Source organism: Pristiophorus japonicus, chromosome 2 (assembly GCF_044704955.1).
Source record: "Pristiophorus japonicus isolate sPriJap1 chromosome 2, sPriJap1.hap1, whole genome shotgun sequence".
NCBI lineage: Eukaryota > Metazoa > Chordata > Chondrichthyes > Pristiophoridae > Pristiophorus > Pristiophorus japonicus.
Window position 1 is genome coordinate 174,216,282 of NC_091978.1, and position 14,690 is coordinate 174,230,971.

A 14,690-nucleotide genomic window follows, 5' to 3' on the forward strand; every position below is an offset into this window, starting at 1 on the left:
CAACCTGAGCCACATCTGTTGCATGCTGCATCTCAGGAGAGCGTGTTTCCAATCTCCTTCTCTGCCTGGGTCTGTTTTGCGGCACCACTCCACTGGGAGGCGCGGGCTGGGACGGTGGGACCCTGGGTGTTCCAAACAGCAGCACTCGAGTGGGAGGCGCAGGCTGGAACGGTGCGGCCCTGGATCTTGCATCCGGCACCACTCCAGTGGGAGGCACAGGCTGGGACCGTGAGGCACTGGGTGTAAATTGCTGCATTACACCAGCAACACCACTGGGACCCACGACGTCGGAATCTGAAACCATGGAAGGTGGAACCAGAACCTATGCAAGGGTTTGAAACACTGATGTCCACTAATGTGGGCTTACAGATATTGTTCGAAGGTCTCCCCTGAAGACATTTCAGTCAACGCCTGCAGCCACCCTTGGTCTGGATCGACCGCATCTGGTTCTTCTGATTCTTCTACTGGATCTTCACGATTGGCATCATCATCTGCAAAAGATATCAGAACAGTCAAATGTTTAGCAGCACAGGAGGGGGCAGGATGGATGGCATGAGTAGTCTCACACATAGCAGGCCAGGCAGCAGGTTGATTTGAAGGGCCACGATGTATTTTCAGGACTTACCTTCTCCCTCACATGCGGGCCCAGCTTGTGTTGTACTGATTGCTTTTCTCCATGTATGGCTCATCATCGCAGCTACCCTCTGTTCTAAGGGTGTCAGTGGATGCAGATTTGGCGTGCCGCCTTCTGTTCGAGTTCTTTCCCTTTTGTTGCGGGCCAGTTTCTTCTGCAAAGATTAAAATGTAACTTTTTACGGAGTGCATCTTTCTGCAGGGTGGGACATACAGATAGTCACATTTACAATTCAGATTCCATTGAAAAATGAAAATATTACTACACTAACTACTTGACCAAGGTCGTGCTATTTCTGTTTACACTGGCTTCCCGATCTCCTGGTGTGCACCACTGTGCAGTAATCTTCTGCAACTTGGTTCCAGCGTTTCTTCATTTCTTTGGGTGGTACTTTTGTAAGACCTCTGTTGCTGGTATCCAGCTCCTGCCATCTCTGCTCAATGGCATTAACTCGTGTCTCCACTTCCTCATGCAAGAAATTCTTCGTTCTTGGTGAACGTTGTTCCATTGCTGTATTGAATTGACACTCTGGTTTTTCAAAACACACCGTCCTTATTTTGCATGCGCCGATGCAGCACTTTTTCTAGAAGTTTAGCAGCAACAAGCAGCACTCACTGATTTCAGCAGGTGATTTCTTCAACAGTGCTGCTAAAAGCACTCCTTCAGGCAGAAAAAAATCACCAAAATTCACTCAAGTCTTTTCCACAGCTCCACAAAACAAAACAGCACTGCTCTTTATTTTACCTTTAAAAATGGCCGAGTGCCAATGTTTGTCTCCCGCTGTGCAGTGTGCATGCGCAGGGCTGCCAGCACTAAACGTGCTGCTGTGAGCTCGCCCTCTTTTCCCCCCCCCACCGCCGGCAGATCTTCAGTGCCACGCTTTGGTCCCGCAGCTGCTGGTACGCCGATCTGGAACACGCCCGAAAAAACATCGCGGAACCGAGGCTTTAGGCGCACTTTTTGTTCGAGGAAGCAGGCATGCCTCTTGGAGGTGTGCTGTTCTAAAGGAGGGCCAAAACTTGAGCCCAATGTATTAGCATAGATAGAGGATTGACTTACATTTATCTAGCATCTTTCATGACTACCAGATGTCTCAAAACGCTTTGCAGCCAATCAAGTACTTTTTGAAGTGTAGTCACTGCTGTAATGTGGGAAACGCGGCAGCCAATTTGCACACAGCGAGCTCCCACAAGCAATGTGATAATGACCAGATAATCTGTGTTTTGTTATGTTGTTTGAGGGATAAATATTGGCCAGGACACCAGGGATAACTTCCCTGCTCTTCTTCGAAATAGTGCCATGGGATCTTTTACGTCAGAGAGAGCAGACGGGGCCTCGGTTTAACTTCTCATCTGAAAGATGGCACCTCCGACAGTGCAACACTCCCTCAGCATTGCACTCCCTCAGCACTGCACTGGAGTGTCAGCCTAGATTTGTGTGCTCAAGTTCCTGAAGTGGGACTTGAACACACAACCTTCTGACTAAGAGGCGAGAGTGCTATCCAGTGAGCCACAGCTGACACTGATCAGTGCTGGGACTTCAGCTATTTACCATCTCTATTATTATCATAGGCAGTCCCTCAAAACGAGGATGACTTGCTTCCACGCCGAAAAGGGATGAGTTCACAGGTGTTTCAATGAAGGACCTAATATTCCAGATCCTGAATTACATATTGATGGGTGGAAGATTCATGTGCATGGATTTTTTTAACGTGTGATGCCCGTTGCACACCAGCCACCACACGGGCTTGACAGAGCTCGGTCTTGGTCCAGTGGCGAGGATTACCCAAGACAACTGGAGACCAGCTCTGTTGCACAGACATATTGCAGTGTGGGCTGGCCCAGGCTGCACCTGGGCCCCGAGCTCACGCCTCTCCCAGGTCCCGATCATATCCCTCTCCGTTCTCTCGCCACTCCTTTGCCCCGACCTCGCTGCTCCTGTTGTACTTGCCCATGCTCCAATCACCGACATGGACTTTAATGACGTTCCTCTTCGCTAACGTCGCCCTCCTGCACCAGCTCATGTTGTGCTTTCAAGTGGTACGCTGCCCATGACTGCCGCTCCTTTTATGGCCCCAACCTGCCGCTGATGATCTCTCGCAGGTCGGGGCCGCCACACTTTTTATGACCTTGATGAAGTGACCGAGTGTAATGTATCCAAGTTTACTGATGATACAAAGCTAGGTGGGACAGTAAGCTGTGAGGAGAACACAAAGCGTCTGCAACAGGATATAGATAGACTAAGTGAGTGGGCAATAAGGTGGCAGATGGAGTGTAATGTGGGGAAATGTGAGGTTATTCACTTTGGTAGGAATAATAGAAAATCAGAATATTTTTTAAATGGTGAGAAACTTTTCAATGTTGGTGTTCAGTGAGATTTGGGTGTTCTTGTTCAAGAAACACAAAGCTAGCATGCAGGTACAGCAAGCAATAAGGAAGGCAAATGGCATGTTGTCCTTTATTGCAAGGGGATTGGAGTGTGAGAGTAAGGAAGTCTTGCTACAATTGTACAGGGCCTTGATGAGACCACACCTGGAGTACTGTGCACAGTTTAGGCGGTGGGGGGGGGGGGCGGGAGATGGTCGGCAGAGCGGAGAGTTAGCGGCCAGGAAAAAATCTGCGTTGAAGACCTGCAAAATGGGTAAGGTAAAGTTTTTATTTTTTTGTCCTTTTTCGGCGATTTAGTAGGTAAGGGTTTTGTGAATGACTTATGAATTTTTATTTTTTGTTATTTGGAGAAGAAAAGTTGGTGTTTTTTCCCCTCGCAGTAGTAATCGGTTTTTAAAAATATCTGGATTTGGGAACGTATTCCGGACGACCCCGCCACGGATCGGCCTGGATTCCAGAACAGTCCAAATTTCGGAACTCCAGATTTCGGATGCTCAACCTGTACTTGTCTGAGGCAGTACAACGAAGGTTTACTAGATAGATTCCTGGGACGAGAGGCTTGTCCGATGATGAGGGATTGAGTAGACTGGGCCTATACTCTCGGGAGTTCAGAAGAATGAGAGGGTGATCTCATTGAAACATACAAGATTCTGAAGGAATTGGCAGGGTAGATGCTGAAGTAGGGGGCATCGTCTCAAGATAGGCGATAGGTCATTTAAGATCGAGATGAGGAAGAATATCTTCACTCAGAGGGTTGTGAATCTTTGGAATACTCTGCCCCAGAGGGCTGTAAATGCTGAGTATTTGAGTATATTCACGGCTGAGATAGATGGATTTTTGGAGTGTAGGGGAATCAAGGGATATGGAGATCGGGCGAGAAAGTGGAGTTGAGGACGATGATCGACCATGATCTTATTGAATGGCAGAGCAGGCTCTCGGAGTCATCCGACCTACTCCTGCTCCTAATTCTTATGTTCTTATGATCCAGACATTGTAGTTAAGGAGGAGGAATGTGAATTATTAGATGAGATGAACTTAGTGAGAGAAGAAATATTAAGCAGTTTTAACATCTTTGAAAGTGGATAAATTGCCAAGCCCGGATGAACTGTATCCCAGGCTGTTAAGAGAAGCAAGGGAGGAAGTAGTGGAGGCTTTAACCATCATTTTCCAATCCTCTCAGGCAACTGACATGGTGCTGACAGACTGGAGGGCTGCTAACGTTGTACCTTTGTTTAAAAAGAGAAAAGAGGATAGACCTAGTAATTACTGGCCAGTTGGCCTAACTTCGGTGGTGAGCAAATTATTGGAAAAAGTTCTGAAGGACAATAATAATCGTCATTTCGAAAAGCACAGATTGATCAAGGACAGTCAGCATGGATTTGTTATGGGAAGTCGTGTTTGACTAACTTGATTAAATTTCCTGAAGCGATAACAAGGAGGATTGTTGAGGGTAGTGTGTTTGATGTCGTCTATATGGAATTTAGCAAGGCTTTTGACAAGATCCCACATGGATCGAAGGGAAAGTGACAAGTTGGATCCAAAATTGGTTCAGTGGCAAGAAGCAAAGGGTAATGGTCGACGGGTGTTTTTGTGACTGGAAGGCTATTTCCAGTGGGGTTCCGCAGGGCTCAGTAATATGTCCCTTGCTTTTTGTGGTATATATCAATGATTTAGAGTATTTTCTAAATGCGAGAAGCTTGGAACTGTAGACGTGAAGAGATATTTGGGGGTCTAAGTACAGAAATCACTTAAGTTCATGGACAGGTACAAAAAATAATTTAAAAAGCTAATGAAATGTTGGCCTTTATCTCGAGGGGAGCTGGAATAAAAATGGCTAAGTTATGTTGTAGCTGGACAGAGCTCTGGTTAGATCCCATCTGGAGGACTGCATTGAGTTCTGGGCACCGCACCTCAGGAAGAATATATTGGCCTTGGAGTGGATGTAACCCAGATTCATCAGATTGATACTGGGGCTAAAAGGGTTAAATTATGAGGACAGGTCGAAGATTATGGGGTGACCTAATGAAGTTAAAAGAAAGAAAGACGGGCATTTATATTGCACCTTTCATGACCACCGACGTCTTAAAGTGCTTTGCAGCCAATGAAGTGCTGTACTGTAGGAAGTGCAGCAGCCGATTTGCACACAGCAAGCTCCCACAAACAGCAGTGTAATAATGACAAGATAATCTGTTCTAGTGATGTTGATTGAGGGATAAATATTGGCCAGGGCACTGGGAATCACTCCCCTTCTCTTCAAAATAGTACCATAAGATCTTTTACATCCAGCTGAGAGAACAGAGGGCCTCGGTTTAACGTCTCATCTGAAAAACGGCACCTCTGACAGTACAGCACTCCCTCAGTACTGAACTGGAGTGTCAGCCTCGATTTTTGTCCTCAAGTGGGACTTGAACCCACAATCTTCTGACTCAGCTGTTGTTTAACATAGAAAATAGGTGCAGAGCAGGCCATTTGGCCCTTTGAGCCTGCAACGCCATTCAATATGATCATGGCTGATCATGCAACCTCCGTATCCCACCCCAGCCTTCTCTCCATACCCCCGATCCCTTTAGCCGTAAGAGCCGCATCTAACTCCCTTTTGAATAGTCCAACGAACTGGACTCAACAACTTTCTGTGGCAGAGAATTCCACAGGTTCACAACCCTCTGGGTGAAAAAGTTTCTCCTCATCTCGGTCCTATATGGCTTATCTTTAGACTGTGACCCCTGGTTCTGGATTTCCCCAACATCGGGAACATTCTTCCTGCATCTAACCCGTCCAGTCCCGTCAGAATTTTATAAGTTTCTATGAGATCCCCTCTCATTCTTCTAAATTCCAGTGAGTATAAGCCTAGCCGATCCAGTCTTTCTTCATGTGTCAGTCCTGCCATCAGTCTGGTGAACCTTCGCTGCACTCCCTCAATAGCAGGCACGTCCTTCCTCAGATTAGGAGACCAGAACTGTACATAATACTCAAGGTGTGGTCTCACCAAGGCCCTGTTCAACTGCAGTAAGATCTCCCTGATCCTATACTCAAATCCCCCTCGCTCTGAAGGCCAGTATGCCATTTGTTTTCTTTACTGCTTGCTGTATCTGCATGCCTACCTTCAATGGCTGATGTACCATGACACCCAGGTCTCGTTGCACCTCCCCTTTTACTAATCTGTCACCATTCAGATAATCTGCCTTCCTGTTTTTGACACCAAAGTGGATAACCTCACATTTATCCACATTATACTGCATCTGCCATGCATTTGCCCATTCACCTAACCTGTCCAAGTCCCCCTGCAGCCTCTTAGCATCCTCCTCGCAGCTCGCACTGTCACCCAGCTTAGTGTCATCTGCAAACTTGGAGATATTGCATTCAATTCCTTCGTCTAAATCATGAATGTATATTGTAAATAGCTGGGGCCCCAGCACTGTACCCTGCGGTATCCCACTCGTCACTGCCTGCCATTCTGAAAAGGACCCGTTTATTCCTATTCTTTGTTTCCTGTCTGCCAACCAGTTATCTATCCGCGTCAACACATTACCCCCAATATCATGTGCCTTAATTTTGCACCCTAATCTCTTGTGTGGGACCTTGTCAAAAGCCTTTTGAAAGTCCGAATACACCACATCCACTGGTTCTCCCTTATCCACTCTGCTAGTTACATCCTCAAAAAACTCAAGATTTGTCAAGCATGATTTCCCTTTAATAAATCCATGCTGACTTGGACTGATCCTGTCACTGCTTTCCAAATGCGCTGCTATTACATCTTTAATAATTGATTCTAGCATTTTCCCCACCATCGATGTCAGGCTTACCGGTCTATAATTCCTTGTTTTCTCCTTCCTTTTTTAAAAAGTGGGGTTACATTAGCTACCCTTCAATCCATAGGAACTAAACCAGAGTCCATGAAATGTTGGAAAATGACCACCAATGCATCTATTATTTCTAGGGCCACTTCCTTAAGTACTCTGGGATGCAGACTATCAGATCCTGGAGATTTATCGGCCTTCAGTCCCTTCAATTTCCCTAACACCATTTCCTGACTAATAAGGATTTCCCTCAGTTCCCCCTTCTCGCTAGACCATCGGTCCCCTAGTATTTTCGGGAGGTTATTCGTGTCTTCCTTCGTGAAGACAGAACCAAAGTATTTGGAAGTGTCTGCCATTTCCTTGTTCCCCATTATGCATTCACCTGATTCTGACTGCAAGTGACCTACATTTGTCTTCACTCATCTTTTTCTCTTCACATATCTATAGAAGCTTTTGCAGTCAGTTTTTATGTTCCCTGCAAGCTTCCTCTCATACTCTATTTTCCCCCTCCTAATTAAACCCTTAGTCCTCCTCTGCTGAATTCTAAATTTCTCCCAGTCCTCGGGTTTGCTGCTTTTTCTGGCCAATTTGTATGCCTCTTCTTTGGATTTAACACTTTCCTTAATTTCCCTTGTTAGCGGTTGAGCCATCTTCCCTTTTTTATTCTTACACCACATAGGGATGTACAGTTGTTGTAGTTCATCCATGTGATATTTAAATGTCTGTCATTGCCTATCCACCGTCAATCCTTTAAGTATCATTCGCCAGTCTATTGTAGCCAATTCACGTCTCATACTGTCGAAGTTTTCTTTCTTTAAGTTTAGGACTCTAGTCTCGGAATTAACTGTGCCACTCTCCATCTTAATGAAGAATTCTACCATATTGTGGTCACTCTTCCCCAAGGGGCCCCACACGACCAGATTGCTAATTAATCCTCTCTCGTTACACAAGACCCAGTCTAGGATCGCCTGCTCTCTAGTTGGTTCCTCGATATATTGGTCTAAAAAAACCATCCCTTATACACTTCAGGAAATTCTCCTCTACAGTATTGCTACCAGTTTGGTTAGCCTAATCAATATGTAGATTAAAGTCACCCATGATAACTGCTGTACCCTTATTGCACGCCTCCCTAATTTCCTGTTTGATGCCATCCCCAACCTCTCTACTACTATTTGGTGGTCTGTACAAACTCCCACTAACGTTTTCTGCACTTTGGTGTTTCGCAGCTCTACCCATATAGATTCCATATCATCCACGCTAATGTCCTTCTTTACTATTGCGTTAATCTCCTCTTTAACCAGGAACCCTACCCCAGTTCCTTTTCCTTCCTGTCTGTCCTTCCTGAATATTGAATACTCCTGGAGATTGAGTTCCCAGCCTTGGTTACCCTGGAGCCATGTCTCCGTAATCCCAATTGCATCATATCCGTTAACAGCTATCTGCGCAGTTAATTGATCCATCTTATTACGAATGCTCCTCGCGTTGAGACTCTCAGCCTTCAAGTTGTTTTTTTAACACTCTTTGTCCTTTTAGAATTATGTTGTAATGTGGCCCTTTTTTATTTTTGCCCTTGATTTCTCTGCCCTCCACTCTTGCTTTTCTCCTTCCTACCTTTTGCTTCTGTCCCTTTTTTCCTTCCCTCTGCCTCCCTGCATGGATTCCCATCCCCCTGCTATTTTAGTTTAAACCCTCCCCAACAGCACTAGCAAACAGTCTGCCTAGGACATCGGTTCCGGTCCTGCCCAGGTGCAGACCGTCCAGTTTGTACTGGTCCCATCTCCCCCAGAACCGGTTCCAATGTCCCAGGAATTTGAATCCCTCCCCCTTGCACGATTCCTCAAGCCACGTATTCATCTGAGCTATCATGCAATTCCTACTCTGACTAGCATGTGGTACTGGTAGCAATCCTGAGATTACTACCTTTTGAGGTCCTACTTTTTAATTTAACTCCTAGCTCCCTAAATTCAGCTGATTAAAGGATTTGATAGGGTAGATGGAGAGAAACTATATCCTCTGGTGAGGAAATCCAGGGGCATAACTTTAAAATGAAGTTTCTTTTCCCCAGGAGGCTTCAAAGCCATATTGAACTCTCATCACTTTTAAGGAAAAAATTAAAGAGTCCCACATGTAGAAATGATTTGTCTGGAAAACTAGATCGTGGCTGTAGACTTCAATTCTGCATGCTTTTACATTGAAATAAGAAAGTTTCACAAAAGTCGTGATACTCATTGTAGATGGAGTGAGTAACCAATATGAAATCCTCGTATTTGGCTTGTAAAGTGGTATCCAGTTCATATAGTATAAATGTAAATTTAACAATCTTCACCTCCATTTATTTGAATTTAATGAATTTTTTGAACACTACCAACTAACTGATTTACTTAGCTTGATTGTGCTCTCCCCATCTACACTGTATGCTGCTATATATATGCACAACTCACAGTCACTTTGTATTGCATTTGGACATGTATTATTTGCTTTAGAATGACTGAAAATTAGAATTAGGCAGCTTTCCGAAAAAAGGAGAGACATAGAAACTGCCATGGAATCCTCAATTTTGTAAAATAATTAATGCTTTAGGAAATAATATGGTTAAATTCTATTATAGTGGAACGATGTTGAATAATTGATTTTTGGTTGTTTCTTGTATCTACAATAGAATAAGAGATAATTATGAAAAATAATGTAAAATGAAGGTATTTGGTGCATACTATATTGGATAAAATTAATCTATTTTGTCGATCATTTTCAAAATATGAAATATGCCTGTCGCAAAATTAATTGTTTTGAGAAGTTAATCAATTAGAGTCCCTGGATTCATCGTGAGAGGATTTTCATACAATCACTCTAAGGTCTGGAAATTCTGTTTTTCCAAGCTGAACATTATGTTTGCAGCTGAGATGCTGATATTGCTCTTCTAATGTTGCATGCAGTGAAGCCTAGTTTCATTCAGCTCATGTATGTAAATCTTGTGTGTGTAAGTTTTGTTCATGTCTTCAGTCCTTTACTTGTAACCTATTTATTTGACCCAAAACACAAAATAGCTCTACTGCATTTGCACCAAATATAAATCTTATTTTAACAGCCTTAATTACAGTTGGAAGTATAATTATGATGGCATTTGCAGGGTGACCATTTGAATGAAAAATCCTACATTTAGTTCTGATGTATTGTTAATGACTTCAGAAAGAAACCTTTTTTTTATTTACTTTGTCACAGGGAACAGAATTCAGAAATTCCAGAAACCGAAGTTAGCGAGAATGAAGAAAATCCAGTAATATTGCTTACAGTCGTACCAGCTAAAACAGAGAAGAAAGAAGAATCAGACAGAAACAAGGTGCGGTACATACTGAACTTGGGTGCTGAAATATATGGGTCAATGTAGCAGTCTTCTATCCAGGTCTTAGAAGGGAAAATTCCTCTTGGGGAGGGTGGGAAATAATTTCAATATAAAGTACATTTTGCTCCCCCACAACCTCCTAAAAAGCCCTATAAAATACCTCCTACCTGAGAGAGAAAATCTCTTGTGCTGATTTGAAGCAGACTTGTGGAGACCATATGCATTCAGTCTTCCAATTTGAAAAAAGCATTTATGGCCAGTTGCCATTTCTAATGAACAGGAATTAACAGCCAGGACAAGGAAAGGGTAGTAATCCCAGCTCGCTAATATTTGATCTCTAGGCTGATTCATTGGATATGTCATGTCAGTGAATTTTTCCCCAGCTGCAAGATCTGATGTGCTGTGATTCCACAATGAGGCTCTGGGCTAACAAGGTTGAACATATTTCATCCTTTTTTCAACTTTGTTTAAATCTTGGAGCAAGGCTACTTTGCATTAAAATTATTGTTCTCCTTCGTAAGATTTCCTTTAAATATACATAGATGATACGTTGCATTCCTATCATCCAGTTGTTAATTTAAAGTAATTTTGCAGCAGATTTTGTAACCTAAAACAAAATTGTGCTAAAATAAAACCATGAATAATAGTTCTTGTAATTATCTACCGCAGTATTATGCATCGCTCTGTGTACGTTCTGTCCTCCTTATAACAGGAGATGTCCACTGAACAGTCTTTACCACCACAGACCAGTACAGAGCGTGGAAAGAAAAGGACAGCACCTGCAGCAGGTTCAGAGAATATTCAACAGATACCAGAAGAGAAAAAATCTGAAGAGACAGCAGCACCAGTTCCACCCAAAGCCAGACGAGGTCGTCCTCCCAAAGCTGTATCTGAAAGTAATGCTGCAAAGAACGCAGACACGAACAAACCTGCAGGGAGAGGCAGAAAAAGAGTTGCAGCCAGTCAGGAAGGCCCTACCGAACCAGAAACAACAAATGTTAAAGTACCAAAACAGCAAGAAACAAATGTCAAGAGAGCACCAGCACAGAGACAGATGGATCTACAAAGGTAATTGTTTTGCAGGGTTGAGGGGGTGGGGGAGATGTGGGGAAACTACCTGATGAAATATGTCTGTATCTCTTTATTATATGATGCATTTTTATCTTCGTAAATTGCTCTTGCCCTCTCTCAACAGGCTTTATTTAGTTGGTGAGCCTGTAAATGTAACACGTCAGTTTAAGGGAATGGAGTAGATTTTTCTGCTGCTGATTTCTAGCCCTCCTTATTTTTCAGAATCCAGGTTTTGGACAGTGATGGATATTCAGTGATGGAATTAGAGTCTACCCCAGAAAGTTCAGCTGAGGAACTGGATTTGTTTAAATCCTGTGAGAGCAGCCAGAATGAGGTTGATAATACAAAGCTAGCAGAGGGAAGCTTCCTTAAGGTGCAGTAGTATTAATGACTGATTTTAACATCTCATTAGAAGAGACAACAAGATGGCATTAAGGGTAGCGTAATTAGGGTTAGGTGAAAGAGCCCATGTGGAACAGTTTTAGGTTCACTGTGCCAATCAAGATCAACTCTGTTACTACTTCCTCTCATGAGAACACTATCCCCTGGAAGAAGTTTCTGACTGAGTAAAATAGCCAAGCCTCAATCAAGGCACAAAGATTCTAAAGTTCAGTTATGTTGATGATCAAATATTTGCTCTCTTTAGTGTTTCTATCAAAAATGACACAACCTAATTTCTCAGCAAGTAGTTACCATTAAAATTGTCTCAATGGGTTCTAAACAGACCGAGTCTTGTTTCGAGTCATTGGCCAACTGGATTCTACCTCGATCCCATAGAACCCTACTTTTAGGTTTCCCGCTCCTAAAGTAGGAAATACTTAACACTGTCAAGGTTCTACAAGTACGATGAAGTCACCTTATGGCAGTTGTCAACCTGAAAAAGAAACCAAGATTTGGATTTAGAGGGAGGAGAAGTAGTACTCGGAAAATTTTCTTTAAATTGGCACAGACCAAGTTTGCGTCCAGGTTGATAGATAACTGAAACTAGCACTGAGACAGCAAGTGGCCTTAATGTGTAGCTACAGTACTTGTGTGCTACCAGGAGAATCTCAAGGCCATTTAATTTAAGGGCCAAATATTTCTCCTTCTAATCCCCCACTCAAAGCCGAAGTCAGATTTCTTTGGGGATTGTAAGAACTACTCTAGAAATCCTATCATCTGGGAAACAAAGTTAAAAGGGATTCGAACTCTTAAGGCAGTTCGAGAGTATAGTACTTGAGAATTTCGACTCTACTTTGCTTTTTTATGTTTTGAAAAGAAAATGTATTTGTTACTGTCTGGCTCTTGTATTTTATTACCGATATTTCTTCACTACTTTCCTCCCTCTGCCTCTGCACCGAATGACTTCTCATCCTTGGTGATTTCAACCGCCATCTCAATTCACCATGCTCTCTCTCCTCTGAGTTCACTAGCCTCCTGTCCTTTCTTAATTTTTCCTCCATCTAAACTCCCCAACCCATATTCACGGCCAGCCCCTCAACCTTTCCATCTCTCGTGGCCTCACTACTCTCATTGTGTCAATCACAGATAAGGCCATCTTTGACCACTTCCTCGTGGGACTGCACTTGTCTGGTTCCATCTATCTATCTCTTATTGTAGCCAGAGAATCACCTGCAACAGCTTCTCTTCCCACCCCCATATCGTTACCTGTGTCCCCCAAGGATCTATCCTTGGCCGCCTCCTATTTCTCATCTACATGTTGCGCCTTGGTGACATCATCCGAAAACACAGCGTCCGTTTTCACATGTAAGCTGATGACACCCAGCTCTACCTCACGACCACTTCTCTCGACCCCTCCACAGTCTATAAATTGTCAGACTGCTTGTCTGACATCCAGTTCTCCAATTGAATATTGGGAAGACCGAAGTCATTGTTTTGGGCCCAGTCACAAATTCAGTTCCCTAGACACTGACTCCATCCCTCTCCCCAACTCCTGTCTGAGGCTGAACCAGATTGTTCATAACCTTGGTGTCATATTTGACACTGAAATGAGCTTTCGACCACATATCCGCAGCATAACCAAGACCGCCTATTTCCACCTCCGTAAAGTCGCCTGTCTCCACCCTTGCCTTAGCGCATCCGCTGCTGAAACCCTCATCCATGCCTTTGTTATCTCTGGACTTGACTATTCCAATGCACTCCTGGCTGGCCTCCCACATTCTACCCTACTTAAACTGGAGGTGATCCAAACCTCGGCTGCCTGTGTCCTAACTCGCGCCAAGTGCCGCTTACCTATCACCCCTGTGCTCGTTGACCTACACTGGCTTTCAGTTAAGCAACATCTTGATTTCAAAATTCTCATTTTTAAATCCCTCCATGGCCTCGCCCCTCCCTATCTCTCTAATCTCGTCTAGCCCCACAATCTCCTCTAATTCTGCTCTCCTGAGCGTCCCTGATTATAATCGCTCAACCATTGCTGGATGTGCCTTCTGTTGCCTAGGCCCCAAGCTCTGGAACTCCCTGCCAAAACCTCTCCACCTCTCTACCTCTCTTTCCTCCAAGACTCTCCTTAAAACCTTATCTCTTTGACCAAGCTTTTGGTCACCTGCGTTAATTTCTACTTATGCGGTGTCAAATTTTATTGCATGATACTCCTGTGAAGCGCGATGGACATTTCACTATGTTAAAGGCGCTATATAAATACAAGTTATTGTTTATTGTATGTCTTCAAGACCTATCATTTGCTTAATATTGGAATAGCATTCTCGAGGACAAGTTATGAACGTGAGCATTCTCTCGTCATCCAGTCAGTTTGCCTAGAAACTTGCTAGATATCTAGACTGGATTTGGGGCTCTTATTATTTCCTTCACATGGAGTTCCTGGTCTCAGCAGTACCATTATCTCCCAATCAGAAACTTGCTTTTCTTGTAGTTTCTGAAACAAGATACCAAGACATGGTATTTCAACACTTGCCGTCAACTTCTTAGCCCCCTTTAGTAATTCACATTGTGTTGCTCATTGAAGGGCAGTTTTTATGTGCCAGTATACCTAATAATTTGAACTGCTGCAGAAAATCCAGGTATAAATGTTTGGAATTTTTTGGGATTCCTTCAAAACATTTCACAGTGTGTCATAAATAGAAGCATAGAAAATAGGAGCAGTAGTAGGCCATTTGGCCCTTCGAGTCTGCACCGCCATTGAATATGATCATAGAAACATAGAAAATAGGTGCAGGAGCAGGCCATTCAGCCCTTCTAGCCTGCACCGCCATTCAATGAGTTCATGGCTGAACATGAAACTTCAATACCCCCTTCCTGCTTTCACGCCATACTCCTTGATCCCCCGAGTAGTAAGGACTTCATCTAACTCCCTTTTGAATCTATTTAGTGAATTGGCCTCAACTACTTTCTGTGGTAGAGAATTCCACAGGTTCACCACTCTCTGGGTGAAGAAGTTTCTCCTTATCTCGGTCCTAAATGGCTTACCCCTTATCCTTCGACTGTGACCCCTGGTTCTGGAC

The 14,690-nt window shown here is 43.6% G+C and overlaps 1 protein-coding gene across 1 annotated transcript in view; it reads left to right on the forward strand.

Annotated features, from left to right (window-relative positions):
• The window catches only part of pds5a (PDS5 cohesin associated factor A), a 271,909-nt gene extending 260,679 nt beyond the window's left edge, over positions 1-11,230 (forward strand). The window contains exons 28-29 of the mRNA XM_070860770.1: positions 10,038-10,155; positions 10,871-11,230. Of these exons, the coding sequence (XP_070716871.1) occupies positions 10,038-10,155; positions 10,871-11,230 (478 nt within the window). The remainder of the gene's footprint in view (positions 1-10,037; positions 10,156-10,870) is intronic.
• Positions 11,231-14,690: the final 3,460 nt, after the last annotated feature.